This window comes from Melospiza melodia, chromosome 14 (assembly GCF_035770615.1).
Source record: "Melospiza melodia melodia isolate bMelMel2 chromosome 14, bMelMel2.pri, whole genome shotgun sequence".
In the NCBI taxonomy this organism is placed as follows: domain Eukaryota; kingdom Metazoa; phylum Chordata; class Aves; order Passeriformes; family Passerellidae; genus Melospiza; species Melospiza melodia.
The window spans coordinates 12,245,555-12,262,590 of record NC_086207.1 but is presented as its reverse complement, the minus strand read 5'-3'; the positions used below and the strand labels follow the sequence as shown (position 1 = coordinate 12,262,590).

The following is a 17,036-nucleotide window of genomic DNA, read 5'->3' as shown; positions in this document are numbered from 1 at the left end:
CCAAGGTTAGAATCCTGAAAACATCATATGTGGTATAACAGTTAAGGCTGAGTCTGTCCCCAGATTATGATTGAATTAATAATCAACAATGAATAATTTCTATAACTATTTCAGCTTCCTTGTTTTTAATGACCCTCTGTGAGTAAACCAAATTTCCTTAACATGTATTTAATGAAAGTGGCTTGTGATATTTTTTATTCCTTTCGTTGGTTATCATAATTTATCCATGTGTGTTGCCTTAGCTGCATTGTTTGCTTATGACAGAGTAATATTTCTTCTGACTTTTTGCCCTGTTCCCTACTGCTTAAACACTCCAGCCCATGTAGATATGAAGCTCATGTGCATTCATGAAAATGTTTAGAAATTACCAGGCATAAAACTTGATACCATTTTTTTGAAGAGTCTTTAGGTCTGCAAAACCTGACTTTGTGGACATTTACAAAATCCATCTTTTAAAGCATATAAACAGAGCCCTCAAGGAATATTAATAGGTTTCTGCAGAAAGGCGTTTGCAGGGTTTACCCAGCCCTGTTCAGTAGCGTGGCTATTAGCAGAGTGGATTTGCTAAATGCTTTGGACATAAACAACTCTCTGCTAATCTAAATAAAGGCAGAAAAAATACATTATTTGGATAATGTTAATGTTGAGTCACCTTTTACTTCTGATTTGTTAAATGTCAAACTTCTGCAGTTGCGTTTGTAGTAATTACTTGTCCTAATCTCCCCTCAAAACTGACATTGAAAAAGGCCAGGGCTGAAAATATTTTCTCACTGTAATTTCTGATTCATCCATGAACTGTAGTACAAATATAACTCTATCCTGTGCATGCTGTATCTGAGTCTGAATGTCAGAGAGACCTTACACATGCTCTCTGCCCCAGAACCTTTCAGGATTGCAGAAACCAAAGCCATTTCTCCAAAGGTTTCTAATCACACAGGATCAAGCAATTCCCTGAATCCTATTCACCTGAAGCAAGTTTTACTTCAGAAGGGGTCTCAGCCTCTTACTGCATTTTCCAGTTTATTGTAGTAGACAGAGATGCTCTTGAAGAAAAAAAGATCTCTGAAAACATGTGAATAGGTGGCCTATATTAACTTTCCAGTTTAAACTTTGTGAAAGCCATTTTCTTGGAAAAATGGTTTGTCATTCTTCTTGATTGCATGGAAAGTTTCTAAATTTTGTTAAAGATTACTTGTAACTATCAGCAAGCAAAACAAGTGTGACTGTTTGGCCCAGATCCTCCTAATTGAAGAGAAACTAGTTCTGATAGTAATTCATTTCAGTAGTCACTAGTGCGAGATTTCGAGAGCTCTCTGTGAATCTCTGTGAAGATTAAAGAGAGTTGTAGAATCTGAGTCATATAGGTTTGAAAAAAACCTATAACCATTCATCCAGGTGGCCAAGGCCACCACCAAACCATGTCTCCAATTGTCACATCTGCACATCTTTCAGAATCCCCAGGGGTGGTGACTGACTGCAGAGGAAGCCTCCATTGCCAAAGTGTGTGTCTGACCAGAGCAATGTCAATGATGTCCTGGGATGGACATTGCTGAGGAATTCAATTCCATTATGGTCAGTGGGCAGTTGGTTTGCTATTAGCTGGACTGACAAGACCATATTTTCTTGCCTTCCATTTAACATCTCTCTTTGCTGCTTCTGGTTTTCCTCTGTTTATACCTCAAGTATTGGTGCCTCCTGACAAATTTGGATTTATAGAAAGAAAGAAAGAAATCCTTTTGCTAGCCATAGAACAGAACAACTCCCATCAGTAGTACTTCTCATTGCATAACAGAAAGGCATTAGGACTGTTCACTGGTGGTTTGTTCTGTAATTCACCTTAAAGGTTTTGTGAGATGCAACCCCAAACCATGAGAACAGAGAAGGGCATGCTGCTGCTCTGGTGAAGCCACACTGCTGCAGCTGTGGCAGAATTCATCTCCACGGTGTCATGGCAGTTCCTGAGCAGGTTCCAGAGGTTCAGGGTAATCAGAGGGTATGAATTTCAACAGAACACACAATTCCAGATGTACACGAATACAGGGAGCTGGCAGATCCACACCTCTGCTCCTTCTGCCCTCCATGTAAAGCACAATGAACACAGTGGTACAGCAGCTGTATCTCATCCTTTCTTCTGCCTGATAAATGCTCCTGGTACATGGCCCTGATCATCCTCCTGTATAAATGCCAAGTGAACGATTTCCTCCATAAAATATTTGCTAACCTTGCCCTTGTTACTTGGAAGTGATCCTGGCCCACTTTGACAATTCATAAAGGACATTCACACACACTGAATGATGGAGTTTTTCTCCACCTTCATCAGTGGCAGGAGGTGAACAGTAGGAGAATTAAGGTTTTTAGGGATGTATGGTGGTGAATACAGACAGGATCCAAGAGGAAATCAGCTGATGATAGGGGAATGCTCATCCAGCAGTGTCTGAGCCTCCCTAAGGGGATTCCTGGCCAGAGCAGTGGTAACAGATGGCACAGAGCACTGCAGTTCATCACAGACAGTCTTTGCTGTTGTTGTGCTCATAAAAATTTTTTCTGCTTTCCATGTCTCTATGTTCTGACACATTCATTTGTCAGCACAGCAAAAAACCAGATTGTTACTGAGACAACCCTTTGATACACAAGGAAATAGTGTAATATTTGGAACACACATGTGTTCTGTTTATGCATAATTTTGTTTAAATCTTCCTTGTTTTGAAATTACCAGAAAGAAGCCTACAAATACACATTTTGTACAGGGGCCTTGTTCTGGGAGGCAGAATTTTGTTGTACTTAACTCCTACCTGTATGTTTGCCCTGGTCAGAGCTAAATTCCTTCCTATTTACTAATTTGGGTGTTGATTTGTTTTTCCTTCTCCCCTTCCCAAGGAGGACGCGGATGTGGAGTGGAAGTTTGCGCGTGCCAAGCTCTGGCTATCCTACTTTGATGAAGGAAGGACTTTACCTGCTCCTTTTAATCTAGTGCCAAGCCCTAAATCATTTTATTATCTCATACTGAGAATAAAAATGTGCCTCATAAAACTCTGCAAATCTAAGGCCAAAAACTGTGAAAATGACCTTGAGATGGGGATGCTGAACTCCAAAAAACGGGTATGTTTTATTTCCACTTTTCAGCTTCTTTGTGGAAAGGATTCATGCCAGGGAGCTGCTGGAGAGGGCTGGATGGTGCTCAGGGACCACTGCACGTTGCTCTATCACATTGCAAGCAGGGTGTCCTCCCAAAGGTGTCGCCTCGTTGCACCAGGCACCAGGAAAAGGACAATTTTTGTAAAAGCAAGCACTTTTTTAACTTTTGTAAAAGCAGGCACTCCAAGGCCAAATAAGCAAGGTCAGAGAGAGGGGCAGAAGCAGAGGCACGAAGAGGTTCACGACTTGTCTGCTGAGGGCCATTGTTCCAGGCTCTCCCAGGTGAGCTGTGTGACACTGCCCAGGGAGGGGACAACAGGGTGGCACTCTCCAGCTGAGATGTGTGCAGCCCACCCTCAGCTGTAACCTTGGAAGGAAGACTGAGGAGAAGGGAAGGGAAGTTGGAGGAGGCTTTGCAGAATTTGTCTTTGGGACATGGAGGCTGCTTTAAGGTCTGCTTGGACCTCTTGGAGGAGCAAATAACAGAGCCCCCCAGCTCACGGTGAACTATCCAGCTCATGGTGAACCATCCAGCTCATGGTGAGCTCCTCCAGCTCATGGTGAACCATCCATGTCCTGGTGAACCATCCAGCTCATGGTGAACCATCCAGCTCATGGTGAACCATCCGTGTCCTGGTGAGCCATCCAGCTCATGGTGAGCCCCCCAGCTCATGATGAACCATCCAGCTCATGGTAAACCCTGCAGCTCATGGTGAGCCATCCAGGTCATGATGAGCCATCCAGCTCATGGTGAGCCCCCCAGTTCATGGTGAGACCCCAGCTCACAGTGAACCATCCAGCTCATGGGGAACCATCCAGCCCATGGTGAGCCCCCCAGCCCATGGTGAGCCCCCCAGCCCATGGTGAGCCCCCCAGCCCATGGTGAGCCCCCCAGCTCACGGTGAACCATCCAGCTCACAGTGAACCATCCAGCTCATGGTGAGCCATCCAGCTCACAGTGAACCATCCAGCTCATGGTGAGCCATCCAGCTCATGGGGAACCATCCAGCTCATGGTGAACCATCCAGCTCATGGGGAACCATCCAGCTCATGGGGAACCATCCAGCTCATGGTGAACCATCCAGCTCATGGGGAACCATCCAGCTCATGGGGAACCATCCAGCTCATGGGGAACCATCCAGCTCATGGTGAGCTCCCCCAGCTCATGATGAACCATCCAGCTCATGGGGAACCATCCAGCTCCAGGCAAAGCCCACAGCCTCCAAAGAGGATCATCCTCCCAGGAGTTTGAGAGAACTGCTCAGGTCTGGTGCTCACCCACTCTCTGCCAGCACCTAAATTGAAGGGAGAAGTCTGTCCATGGGGTTTACTCTGTATTATCAAATAATTTAACTATCAACATAGGGAGCTTTGCTGAGATAGACAAGCATGTCTACAAATTCATTTAACACTGCTATCGATTACTGGAAGAACCACTAGAACAGTGGAGTCTCAAAATGAAAGAAGTGTTTCTCCTTCAACTACCTCAAATAATGATTTTAAAATGCTTTTAAAATGTTATTTGAATCAGACTGCACTAAGCTTGCTTTGTTTGAAATTTAATTTCTGCTTCAAAGCCTAAAACAAAGTAATAAAATTTCCTCTAAGCCTCTGCTCCCCAAGCCTGATGAGGGAAAGTGCTTGGCTTGTCTTTTTTCATGGAACTCATGCAATATTCATATTTTCCATGGCTTTAGCATAAACAATTAAGAATATCAGTCATTTCTTGCTTGCCTATTGATTTTGTTCATGTATCATCTTCAAGAGTCTCTGTAAGCCCATGATACACCTGATGAGTAAGAAAGACATTTGTTAAAAATTACGCTATTATTTCAGACTTTCAATCATTATAAACATCCTAATTTGAAAGAAAAAAAAATCAGGATCTCTGGTTCAACCATGGAAGGAAAGCCCTTATCCAGGGCCTCCCCTCTACATACAATTGCATATAGGTGCAGAAGTTTATGATATTTATTCCTTGAATAAGTGATTTTTTTGGTTAATATTGGATCAAAAACCTCAGAGGTGGATTAGAGTCAAAGAAATCTCCGACAAATTTTATGTGTAGTGTCCAGAAAAGTCTCCTTGGAAGCTTCTAGAGCTGTCATGCCTCTGATTAATATAAAATTGTCTGTTTAAAAAATGCATATTTTTCTTGACCCAAAAGAAAGAGCAAAGGGTACTGCTGTTTTAAAAGGACCCGTGAAAATCAATTGTGTTTCAGAATTTGGCTTTGTACCACAATCCCGTTCTTTCCAAACGCAAGCAGTTATCTTGTGTTCTGAATGGATAAGCATCAGCCTCATTAAGATAAAAGTATTTTGTGCCTCTTTATACCTTGTTGTCTAAAACATGTGTGTGAATAACATTTCTGTCTAGATAATTTAGAATCCAGATTTTTCCATTAATTTGTGTATTTTTTTGTTTTTTTCTATCTTCCAAAAATTTCCTTTTTTGGCTTGAATGTTCTGGCTTTTACCGTACTGTACATAGAACCATTTCCTACTGTTTTTCTAAAGCTCTTCTTAGTTTGGGGCTGTCTGGGAATGAGAAGCTATCATTGATTTAATCATGTCATGATGTTTTATAATTTCAGAAAGTTCGTTTTCACTCTAGCATTCAGAACACAGAGAGTTTTTCTGGGAAGAACGCTTACACCAAGCCCACGAGATACCAGGTAATCAGAGCATGAAAGCAGGAGCCAGGGGAGAGCTCTGCCCCTGCCCAGCTCCCACCTGCAGCAATCACCTTTGCCTTCTCCAGGCGATGCTGTCCTGGATGGGCACTGCCTCAGGGCTGGGCTGGGGTGTTATGGAAAGAAAAGCAGTCTGTACCCCATGGAAACACGCATGGTGTTAGCATTTGTCATGCTGATTAATGCCTGTGAGGGTGTTTAACTCAACACACATCGCCCAGCCTTTACTTCTCCCATCTTGCATTGACAGCATTTCATCCCTCACCTCTCCAGCTGCTGCATTAACATCTGCATGTGCTTCCCCTGGCTCGTCCTGCCCAGCTAACCCTGCAATGTGCTACGGTTCAGAACCCCCTGTGGCTGCAGAGGTGGCACAGGGTACCACAGCTGTCTGTCCAGCTCCAGTGTGGTGCCAGCAGATGTGTTATTTCTTGTGCAAACATGTCCCAGGGCAATACAATAAACAGAATGTGCCCTGCAGGATTTTTGCCTTCTTTTGTAGCACAAAAGTGGAACGGAATCCGATGGCAAGTGTTGTGTCTGAAGGGACTGACATTAAAGACAGATGAGGAAAATAATAGTTAAATTGGCTAAAATGTGCAAGGGCAATTCCAGAACTGGTTTTTCTTGTCTTGGTACAGCTTCCAGCACAAGGGGCTCCCAAGCTGTTCAGCAGACCAGTAAGAAATTTCTACTGGTTTTAAAAATTTTTCATGCTTTTCTACCAAAATAGGAGGGGTATCTAAAAATCTAAGTTAGAAATGGGAGGCATTCACTCTGGCATCTGGAGTCAGCTGGCTTTATTCTATCAAAGGAAAAGGGATGAGAGACTGTGCCCTGCTCAAAGTGGCATTTCAGCACTTCTGACATGTCCCCATCCATTCAAGCCCACAGGTGATGTGTCAGCCTCTGCTGAACTGGTTCTCTTCCTATAGCTATTATTTCTCAATGAGACCACCCAGTGGTTATGGTAAAGTAGATCTTTATTTCCAATATTGAAAAAGTCAAAGGTGACTGTGAAAAATAGATAGAAAAAGATAAGTACCTGTTATTTGGTTTTAATAATGCCAGCTTTGTCTTCAAACTACCTTAGAACATTTTGGTTGCTGCAGAAAGAAATTGCCCAAATAATATAAGGAGAATGTAATAGTCTAAACATAAAGAAGAAGGAACAGTGTGATAATCAGGCTGGAAAGCTTTTCTACTACTGGGAAAACCTTTGAAGCACTTGTTTCTAGCTTAGCAGTGTTTATCGAGGGATATATCTGCAGCCTTTGCAGTCTGTGTACTTAAGACTACATATGAACAGTGCTCTAGAGGGGTAACAAATATACAGAATTTAAACTTGCAATATTTTGAAAAGCATGAGGAACAAGTCGATACAGCTGCCATGATTTGAGAATAAATTAGTGTAGGAAAAACACTATCTTTATCAAAGAGAATATGGGAACTGGTGTAAGGAGAGGTTCTGTATCTTTTTTTCCAGGTAACAAGAACCTGTGTTCTGATTCCTTGTTTTAGTCTAAATCTCCTCTAACTTCTGCTCTGGAAAAAAAAAGACTTATTTTTGGCTCCAGGATTTCCCTACTTTCCCCAAACATTACTTCATTTATGTTTTCTCAGGTGACAGCCCTACCTCCCTCTGGACTCTACTACCTTGGCCATCTCCAGCACACCGTAGGTGCACTGTACTCATCTCTGCTGCCTTAGTGACTCACCTGCTTAGCCAGATGCCTCTGGCATAAAGGACAGTCCTAGTCACCCCATATTCCATGGCTGCATGGCATAGACAAATGACTGGATCCTTCTTTAATCTCCACTAACATTTTGCACTGCTATAATCCTTATTTGGCTAGGCAGAAAAAAGAGCAGGTGTGCTGTTTTCTTAATTTCACACCCTTTGTAGCATTTTTCAGATGTTCCAAGCAGAGATTGCTCTGTGAAGAAGTGAGTCCATGCTGGGAGAGGCTTCTCCTTTAACGCTGGACATCTGGTCAATCAAAGACACTGAGCTCTCTTGTGTTTGCAGAGGATGTATGTAAATCTCTGTCTCTTAGAGAGCACTTCTTTTTATGTTTATATATTTTTATTCCTTTTTTCCTTTATAGGTTTTTATTATGAGATTTTTTTCCCCCCACTGAGGTTTCTTTTCTACAGTGAAGATAAGGCTATCAGCTGTACTCAGAGTGCAGCCCAAAACTGCCAAAGTTACTTTCCTTTTAGATAAATGGAACTTAGACATTCTTGGAACAATAGCACATTGCAAGCTCATATCCATACCTATCATCTATTCCCATACTTACTATTCCATACTAACAATCATCTTCCATTTTCTAAATTTACATGGCTTTATATTTTTCCCCATATATATCTCTTAAAATCCACCATTTCCATAAAAAACTTTTCTCCCTTAAGCCAAGTTCCCCACCTTTGTTCAGACTCTATTTTCTCTGTCCTCTAAATTTATTTTCTCTTAAAAACCCCATGACAAGGCTAACAGAGTCTTTCTGTGAACCTCAGGTCAGCTGCATTGTGAGTTTGCTAACATCATTAATTACCACTTATTTCTTCCTGTAAAGTACTATTAGACAGCAACATGCTAAAAGAAGGCTCTGGAACCCATTTCCTTAGCTTTTTATTGGTTCATCTGTGTTTTCTTTCTGTCTGGGACATGCTGTAGATTCACATGCATCCCACAAGGAACCCCAAAGTGCTGAGTGATTGAGGTGGCTGTCAGTCAACTACTGTAGTGCAATCTTCACAATATAAAATGCAAAATAAATGGGGGGAAAAAATAAAAAAATATCCCTAGTGAAACCAGATGTTTGAATTGCTCATAATAATTATTTCTGTTCTCCTTTCAGAAGATAATGAAGCGTCTGATCAAGCGCTATGTGCTGAAGGCTCAGGTTGACCGGGAAAACGACGAGGTCAATGAAGGCAAGTGGAATTTTATCATTGACCCACCTAAGGAGCATGAGCTGTTATTGCTGCTGATCTGGCCAGGAGGAGGGTTGAGCTTAGTTAAGATGCTCTGTAGAGAGAGCTTGCTCATGCTCACACTCAGGTGAGCAGTGCTGACTCTGAGCCGCCCTTGTGCCCTTGGAATTCCAGGTCTTTGTTTGTCCTTAGCAGAACACACATCTCACAGGATCTTCACCCAGCCCTGGCCCTTGTTTGTCCTTAGCAGAACACACATCTCACAGGATCTTCACCCAGCCCTGGCCCTTGTTTGTCCTTAGCAGAACACACATCTCACAGGATCTTCACCCAGCCCTGGCCCTTGCTTGTCCTTAGCAGAACACAGATCTCACAGGATCTTCACCCAGCCCTGGCCCTTGTTTGTCCTTAGCAGAACACACATCTCACAGGATCTTCACCCAGCCCTGGCCCTTGCTTGTCCTTAGCAGAACACACATCTCACAGGATCTTCACCCAGCTCTGCTCACCCCTGTAGCTCTAGCTCTCCTTCCTTTACCACCACCAGGGTATTGCCAACACCCAACCTTACCCTGGTGTCCAGGTGAAGCATTTTCTGACTGCCCTGCCCAGGCCTGCCCCAAGGACCCTGTTTTGAATGGGATCCAGATTCACACTGCTGTGGTGGCATGTGGGATTTGTGTGCAGATGGAAAAGAACCTCTAACACCTCTTAACTACACCTCTTACCTACCTCCTATGTAGGTGGAGATCAGTTTGTGGAGAGAGAACAAATTTGAGAAAGAAACATGAACTCTCCACAACTCTCCAACAGCTGTAGCTGTTCGTACCCCTACTGCAAGTACAGGTTATTCCTTATAACTATAGATATTAAGTGTGTAATTCAGGGAGATCAAATGCAGCTCCACACACATTTCTGACCAAACACTGCAATTATTGCTCTCTTGGGTCTTGGAACCATAGGGATTACTGACTTGGTTAAGTATGGCTAACAAGAACATTTTCCTCTTTCAGGAGAACTTAAAGAAATCAAACAAGATATTTCCAGTCTCCGCTATGAACTCTTAGAGGAAAAGTCCCAAGCTACTGGTGAGCTGGCCAAACTAATACAGCAGCTGAGTGACAAGTTTGGGAAGACCTTAAATAAGGACATTTGATGGAGAATACAGAGAAAGACAACTTGTTTTCTAAACATTGTTCATTCTCAACCAGCATCTAAGGAGGGCAGAAAACATGTGAAAGATGAGTATTGCACACTCAGCTTTTGTTGACAAGCACTTTGCTTTCACTCCTGCACTTGGTGAGTGACCAGTTAAATCTTTTCTGATACAAAAGTGACTTGATGGTAAAAATCTATGCCCCCAACATCAGAAAAAGATGCACCACAGAGAAGGCACCTCCAATTAAAGGCAAAAAAAAAAAGCCAGATCTTCATTCACCTGACTCCAGAGAAGACAATGTGACTGTGCTCGTTAACACCAACAGAGTCTGTACTGACCAGGAATGGGTGAAGCCTGAAGAAAAAATGTGCCAAGCAAATTCCCTGCAAAAAATTTTAAATTCCTATTCTTGGGTGTGTACTCTCCTTTTATGTTTACATTGGGAACCCTGAATAAAACTTTGGCAACCCTGAGTATAACTTTGATCAGCACTGTGGCTAATGAAAAGCTAATGAGAAATCATCTGTTGAAGTGACCAAGGCAGTGAATGAGAAATAGATGCTGACAGCACTGGAAAAATGAAATCAAGCTTGTGGGGTAAATTATCCTTTAACCTGATGAAAGGATTTCCAGCCAAACACTCCTGTCCCCCTTTTCCAGCTGTATTAGCTAGTCTGCTGATGGATATGGTCTCTTTGTATGCACTTAGCCTCTCTTTTATCTTTAGTCGATCCCATCTCCGACAACAGTGGACTGAAATATTCGTAATGATGTGAAACTCACTTCCCAGGAATATCCAGAGATAAAACACCTTGTGCTAATGTATTCAGTTCAAAGAACAACATTAATCCAGAGACAGAGATGCAACTGAGCTCAGCTTTCAGATTCCAGAGGTCAAACTGCAAGCCATAGGGAGGGATCAATCACAAAGAACATTGCCCAGTAGTTTCCAGCCTTGAAATTTGTACAAAAAGGTTTCAATCGAACATTCTGACCAAAAAAAAAAAAAAAAGAAAAAAAAAAAAGAAATAAAGGAAAAAGTCATTGTAGAAATTGTTGTCATCTTTTTGGCTCTTACAGAGGATGAGAAAGGGATTCAAAGTGTTCTAAGGCTGTGGTATTAGAAGGATCACACTTTTTCAACAGGAAAATTATAAGTCTGTGCAACACAACTGCAAACATGGATGGCTTGGGTTTTCATGGTTGGCTACATGATTTCAACTACTTAAAGCACACCTTACTACTTGGGAACCATGGAACTGGACTGTTTGTTTACATGAGACACCCATAAAATGAACATGACATCTAGGTTTCAGCTGAGACAAACAAGCAGAGCCAGAAGGTGACCTGTGATCAGTTCTTAAGTGCCAGATGAGAATACATATAGCCTATTAGAATAATAGTTATATTTGTACAAAAATGAAAGAAAACAAAATAAAAAAAAGTGTACTGTACGTAGATCTGTTTAGAGAAAAAAAATACTGTATTTTTACCTTTAATAAAATTATCTTGTATACTGTAATATTTTTACCTAAAAATGGAAAAAAAATAAAATTACCTCATAATATTTTGTTGTACACTGAGTGAAATATTTGCTTGATCTTTTGACTACCTATTACATGGCCTTTTTTTCTATTTTTCTCCAGTATGTGAACAATGAAATCATTATACAAAGCAATTTTACCACAGTCATTCTGAAGCCTGAAAGAGCCAAAATGCAACACTTAAACTAAAATAATTTTAAATGAGAAAAACTCAGGAATGGTATTTACTCAGTACTTTGGGCTGTCTCCCACAAGTTTTGACAATATATACTCAGTTTTCCCCATAAGAAGAAGGAATATATTTCATGGCAATACTATTTGTCCCCTCCCCACCTTTCCAGCTCACTGCACTCACTCAGGAACCCGCCAAGAAAGAGCAAAGTATTCTCTAGGACTTCAAAAGTAGACTAAAATATTGAAAATATTGTTTAAAAAAATCTGCTTCCTCCTCTTTTGCATTTACATTCTTGAAAGTATCAAAGTACAGAGACTTTATATAAATATTCATGACAAGCAAAATCCCACTACATCAGAGCACTTTTCTCATCTGGTCCCAGTAACACACCCAAGAAAGTTGCTCACTGTGTATTAATGGACTGTTGGCAGAAGCAGAGTTTATTCTCCAAGGCCAGTTTATAAGAAATTAAAATTAAGAAGCTTCACTGAAAGAGAAGCCTGAGAGAACTTAGAGAGTTTGAAGAGGAAAAATCAAGGTGGGTGAGTCCCAGATTGGATGAGAACTGAGACATGTGTGTCCCCTGTCCCATTCCCCATCACCAGGGGACCTCCTGGCAGAGCAGTGTCACATCAGCTGAGCTGGATTTCCTCCTCTGTAACACCTCTGACCTTTGGTTTGTAGTGTAGGTGTTGGTATTCCTTGGACAAATTCATACTGTGAAGGGATGAAACTTCTTACACAAATTATTTGTAGATACAGAATTATAACTTTTTACGGGAAATAAGAGAGGTCCCATAAAAATGAGACTAATCTGGACTCCTCCACACAAAGGTGAATATTCTGCAAGAGATGGTCACAATTCTGCAACTAGCACAGGCCAATCAAACTGGGTTGGAACAGACACCCTGAAGAGGATCAGAACAAAGTCATTCGCCAGCCACTATTGATTTATTGACTGCCCAAGTCTCTAGACAATTGTTTCACACCTTGCAAAGGCCAAACCAGCCAGCTGCTGCCAACAGAGAGGAAAAATCAGCAGGAAGCACTAACAGGAGTTGATATTTCATGGGGCTGAAGTGCCTGGTGTTAAGCCAGGGACCCCAGAGGGGCAGGTCCCAGAACAAAGGAGCTGCCCAGGGGCACCTGGCACCTTGTCCCTGCTCTCAGCACCAAGGGATGGAGATGGGCTGTGCTGCCACAGGGCAGATGGGATGCTTCATGCTCATCTCTGCCCTCCAGCTGGATTAATTCTGCCTGTAACTTTGTGGAGGATGACTAACAAACACTGTCCTCAGTTCCCAAAAAACATGGTTGAAAAGTAAATAATATGAAGAATATGAATGGTGTAATGAATAATGGCTTACAAGGCTGCCTGCATCCTGACCAGATCTCATATTAAATTGTCAGAGCTAGGCTTTATTTTTAATTAATCTACACGAGGAAAGCATTTCCAGCAGGCCAAAAGAAATTGCCCTAATTAAAAGATACAAGAAATGAATGATCACTCAGAGAGGACAAGCCAGGACACAGTCCATCAGCACAAAGGCAGCAGAGCTGAGCAGCCTGGACAGGGCTCCAAACACATCTGCAGCTGAGGGCAGATCTCTGCTGCACCATGGCCAGGTCTGGCTGCAGCCCTGGCAGGAGGCAGGACCTGCCCACAACCCCTGTGCCTGACAAACAGGGCCCTTCATCCTCAGCTGAGGATCAGCAACCCTGAGTTCCTTCCCTGGGTCACCCACAGGCAGGGAAGGGAACCACAGCAACAGGAGGGCTGCCAGGTGATGCTCAGGTGGGCAGGGAGGTGTTTCCTCTATCCAGACATTATAAATGCCTCCCTAGTGACCTGAAAAACAGTTCTGCCCTTGCTTTGGCCACACGTCTCTCACCACTGCAGTGTCAGAGGCTGCAGGCAGCAGGTCCCAATATTCCCCTTTCACCCTGGCTGGGACTGGGCTGTGAACCCTGCAGGTAGCACACCTGGGGCTGGACAGCAGCCTGCACTAGCTACAGCCTTAAGGAACTGACCTTTTATTGAGAAAGGAGGAGTTTTATGCATTTCTATTGCACGGGGGAAATGAAATAGCCTTAGCTATTTCTCTGCATCTGCCTAGTGAAGGAAGGCAGCTGCAGAGAAATTCAGTGATTTGCCTTAATAACCTGAAAGGAAGGGCCCAAAATGGGGCTGTGGCTCTGAATCTTATTAGAATGAAAATATGCTCATTAGCTTTGCCCTCTCTTTGTCCCTGTTTGTAGGGCATATACTCCTCAGTGAGGGACAGGATCTGTCAATGCCTGATGCCAGCAGCACAAGAGCAACAGGAAAAAAAAGTATGATTGCCTCAGTGATCATATATAATTTTGGGAAGTCACCCCATTCAATCCCTGGGAGATTTTAGTGGCTCTATATCAATGATATGTCTTCACTACTGCTGAATTTAAAAAAAAAAAAAAAAGTCAAATAGAAAGGGAGATTGGGGAGATTGTAACCAAAGGAGCAAAATAACTAAACTGGTTCTGAAATTTGTGATGACTTTTCCATCAGGTAAAAGGACACTCTCTTCAGGTCATTTGAGACAGACATTTAACACAAACCTGCAGTGTGACAAAGGGGATTAAACAGTTAATGAACAGCTAATGATCCTGTTAATATACAACTAATGTTTACTGTAATACAGACTAACATTTAATTCCCTTACTAATGATTAATTATTGTGCTGCAAGGTTTCAATTAGGCTTGCATAGCAGAAGCATGGGGGATCTGGTAAGGAGATGGATTTCTGTGTGAAGTCACTGCCCTGAGCCCAGGCTCCTCCCCAGCAGCTGCCCCAGGGTGGGCACAGCTTTGGCAGCACAGCACAGCCCACGTGGGAGTGAGCAGGAGATGAAAATTGTTCCCTTGTACATCCAGGTGGGTGGCACAGACTCATAGCAAGTTGTTTTTGAAAACAAGCTGATAGAAACCTGTCCCTGTGCCCTGCAGCTGAGAGCACCCAGCACTGTGCTCTCCCCCTGCAGCAGGGCTCCCAGCCTCTGTCCTGGCACCAGCATCCCCTCTGATGGCAGGCACTGCAGCAGGGACTGCAGGAATTCACTCCCAGGTTTTCATTTGAAGATGAAAGCTTCCATGAAATTAAAAAGCTGGTTTGATGCAAAAGTTCTGCCTGTACAATAACATGCTTTGGGCCAAATCTTCACCATAATTCCCAAACACAATTAAAGAATTCAGTTCATCCTAAAAAGAAGCTTGTTGGGCTCGTGTGTATAGAAGCAGCACTGACTGGTTTTGTCAGTCATTCCTGCAGCCAGGCAGGACAGACAGACAGGGCTTCAGCAAGATACTCAGAAGACCACACTCAGAAGTTGGAAATAGGAGTATTCCCAACTCCATTTGCAGCCAGCCGTGAGCCCATAGTTCAGGGACTTTGATTTTTGTCTCAGGCAAGCCTTTGGGAGAGCAGAGGCCAGCAGGCTTGTTGGAGGGGCAGCCTCTAAGCACACCTAGGAGCAGAACTCACTCCTGCTGTGCTTTCAGGCAAAGCCTCAGTGAGATCAAAGCACAGCAGGGAGGGAATAACAGAGACCTGAGCAGAAGCAACGTTCACTGCAGAGTGAAGAGACACAACCAGAGGGAGACTTTTGTGCTCATTAAACACCCTGCAGTGTTTGCTGTGTGCCTGGGAGCACCTGGCTGGTCCCTGCTGCCATCTGGGCATCACAGCAGAGCCCCGTTTGTGGTGATGCCCCGAGGAGCCACCACTCTGCTGTGACAGGAATCCTTGGGGACATGGGTGTGGTGGCAGGAGCTGCAGGGACCTGCAGGGTCCGGGGGTAAAGCTGCTGCCACTGTCCTCCAGGGCAGGATGGAAGGGATGGTGTCACAGAGGTGAAACACAGAACTTAGAGCAGGTTTTGCTTTCAGGGCTGAACAAGGTGGGAGAGGTGAATGCAGGCAGGAAAGGAATGAGACTGAGGGAGGAACTTTGCACTCATGGCAGCTGAGCTGTAGCATGGAGGCTGGGGTGTGCATTACCTGCCTGTGCCTCATTGTCCTTTGGGGTGAACTACAGTCCAGGCACTCTGAGTTTTACTGCTGAGTTTCTTTAAATATTTAGAAAAAAAAAAATTGGGAGGTGAGGGATGGGGCTTATGTTCTGCACCCATCTTACAGTGAAAATGATGAGGAGAGAAAGGTACAACTTAAAATATAATTAAACGAGAGGAAAAAGTGGGTGTCAGCAGGAATAAGAGAAAATAATAGCGCTTTCTCAACTGGAGTTCCAGCCACCACCATGAGCTGATGCCTGTGGGCACCTTTTCCCAAGCTGTGCTGGCTCAGAGCTGACCCCTGGGGACAAACAAAGCAAGGATACAGCTGCAGAACCTGCTAAAATCCACCCTGGCCCCAGACACTGGCTTTGGCTCAGAGACAGCATCATAAGGGGGTGGAACAATTGTGCCTGGTAATGTCAGTTCATGCCCAGCCTGCAGTAAACACTCAGCTCCACAAGTACCCAGTGCTCTGAGAGGAAGAAACTGTTTGCTGTTTGTTTATTTTTAAGGAGTTTTTTCCTGGCTTTTAACTGTAAAAGTTCAAAGTTCTCCCATGCCTGCAGAGAGCTGTGAGGAGTTCCTCTATATTTTCTCCATGCTTTAGGATAATCTGTGGATGTCTCACGGGGATTTCAGTGGGCATGTGCATTCAGGAGGGGAAAACACAGCCCAGAGCTCTGCCAAACACAAACTGCAGTGGATGGAGAGAAGGGAGGTGGATGGATCCGTCTCTTGCTGCTGGTTGCAGTGGGAGCCAGCAGGTTGTGCTCACGAACAAGAAATGCACAGCTCTGCCGCCGGGATGCTCCGCAGCGAAAGCAAAGCTACAGGATAAAAACAACTCCTCTTTCTGCAGGGCTTTTCTCCAGCTCATTACCATCTACGTGTTTTAACAGCCCATAAAGCCACAAGGATCTGGCACTTATTAAATTCTGTTATTAAAAAAAAGAAATGATGAACTGATGTTTTCTTGTTAGAAAGCCAGTATTTCTTCAGCTGACTTTGATGCACTCAAAGTTTTCTACTTTTTACTGTCTTTTCCTTTTTTAAAGTGTCTGCTGGCTCCTAGAGGACAGCACCTTTCAGTATCTCTCATTTGTACCTGCACAAAATATAGATATACAGCTCCAGAAAAAAATTCCCTCTTCAGCTGAATTTTTTGTGTAGGACCTACTGTGGCCAGAACTGCTGCTTCCCTAATATAGGGATTCTGCTGCTTGAACTGATTTAAAAATGTAAAGGTTAGGCTCTCTTCCAATCTGTACCTACATAAACCAACCAAACTAATTTAAATTAGAAAATAAAAATGCATGTTTCTGCTATCATCTCACA

General features: G+C 43.2%; 1 protein-coding gene and 1 long non-coding RNA gene across 3 annotated transcripts in view; both read left to right on the top strand.

Annotated features, from left to right (window-relative positions):
* Positions 1-11,402, top strand: part of TRPC7 (transient receptor potential cation channel subfamily C member 7) — a 64,323-nt gene extending 52,921 nt beyond the window's left edge. The window contains exons 8-12 of one of the 2 annotated variants that reach the window (XM_063168719.1): positions 2,878-3,099; positions 5,732-5,812; positions 7,454-7,507; positions 8,695-8,770; positions 9,784-11,402. In XM_063168719.1, coding sequence (XP_063024789.1) covers positions 2,878-3,099; positions 5,732-5,812; positions 7,454-7,507; positions 8,695-8,770; positions 9,784-9,926 — 576 coding nt within the window. In that variant the 3' untranslated portion in view covers positions 9,927-11,402. The remainder of the gene's footprint in view (positions 1-2,877; positions 3,100-5,731; positions 5,813-7,453; positions 7,508-8,694; positions 8,771-9,783) is intronic. The other variant, XM_063168720.1, reaches the window with a different exon arrangement.
* Positions 11,403-14,393: 2,991 nt separating this feature from the next.
* On the top strand, positions 14,394-16,663 carry LOC134424557 (uncharacterized). The gene is made up of 2 exons (XR_010029452.1): positions 14,394-14,562; positions 16,309-16,663. It is a non-coding gene; the product is annotated as an uncharacterized LOC134424557 (long non-coding RNA).
* Positions 16,664-17,036: the final 373 nt, after the last annotated feature.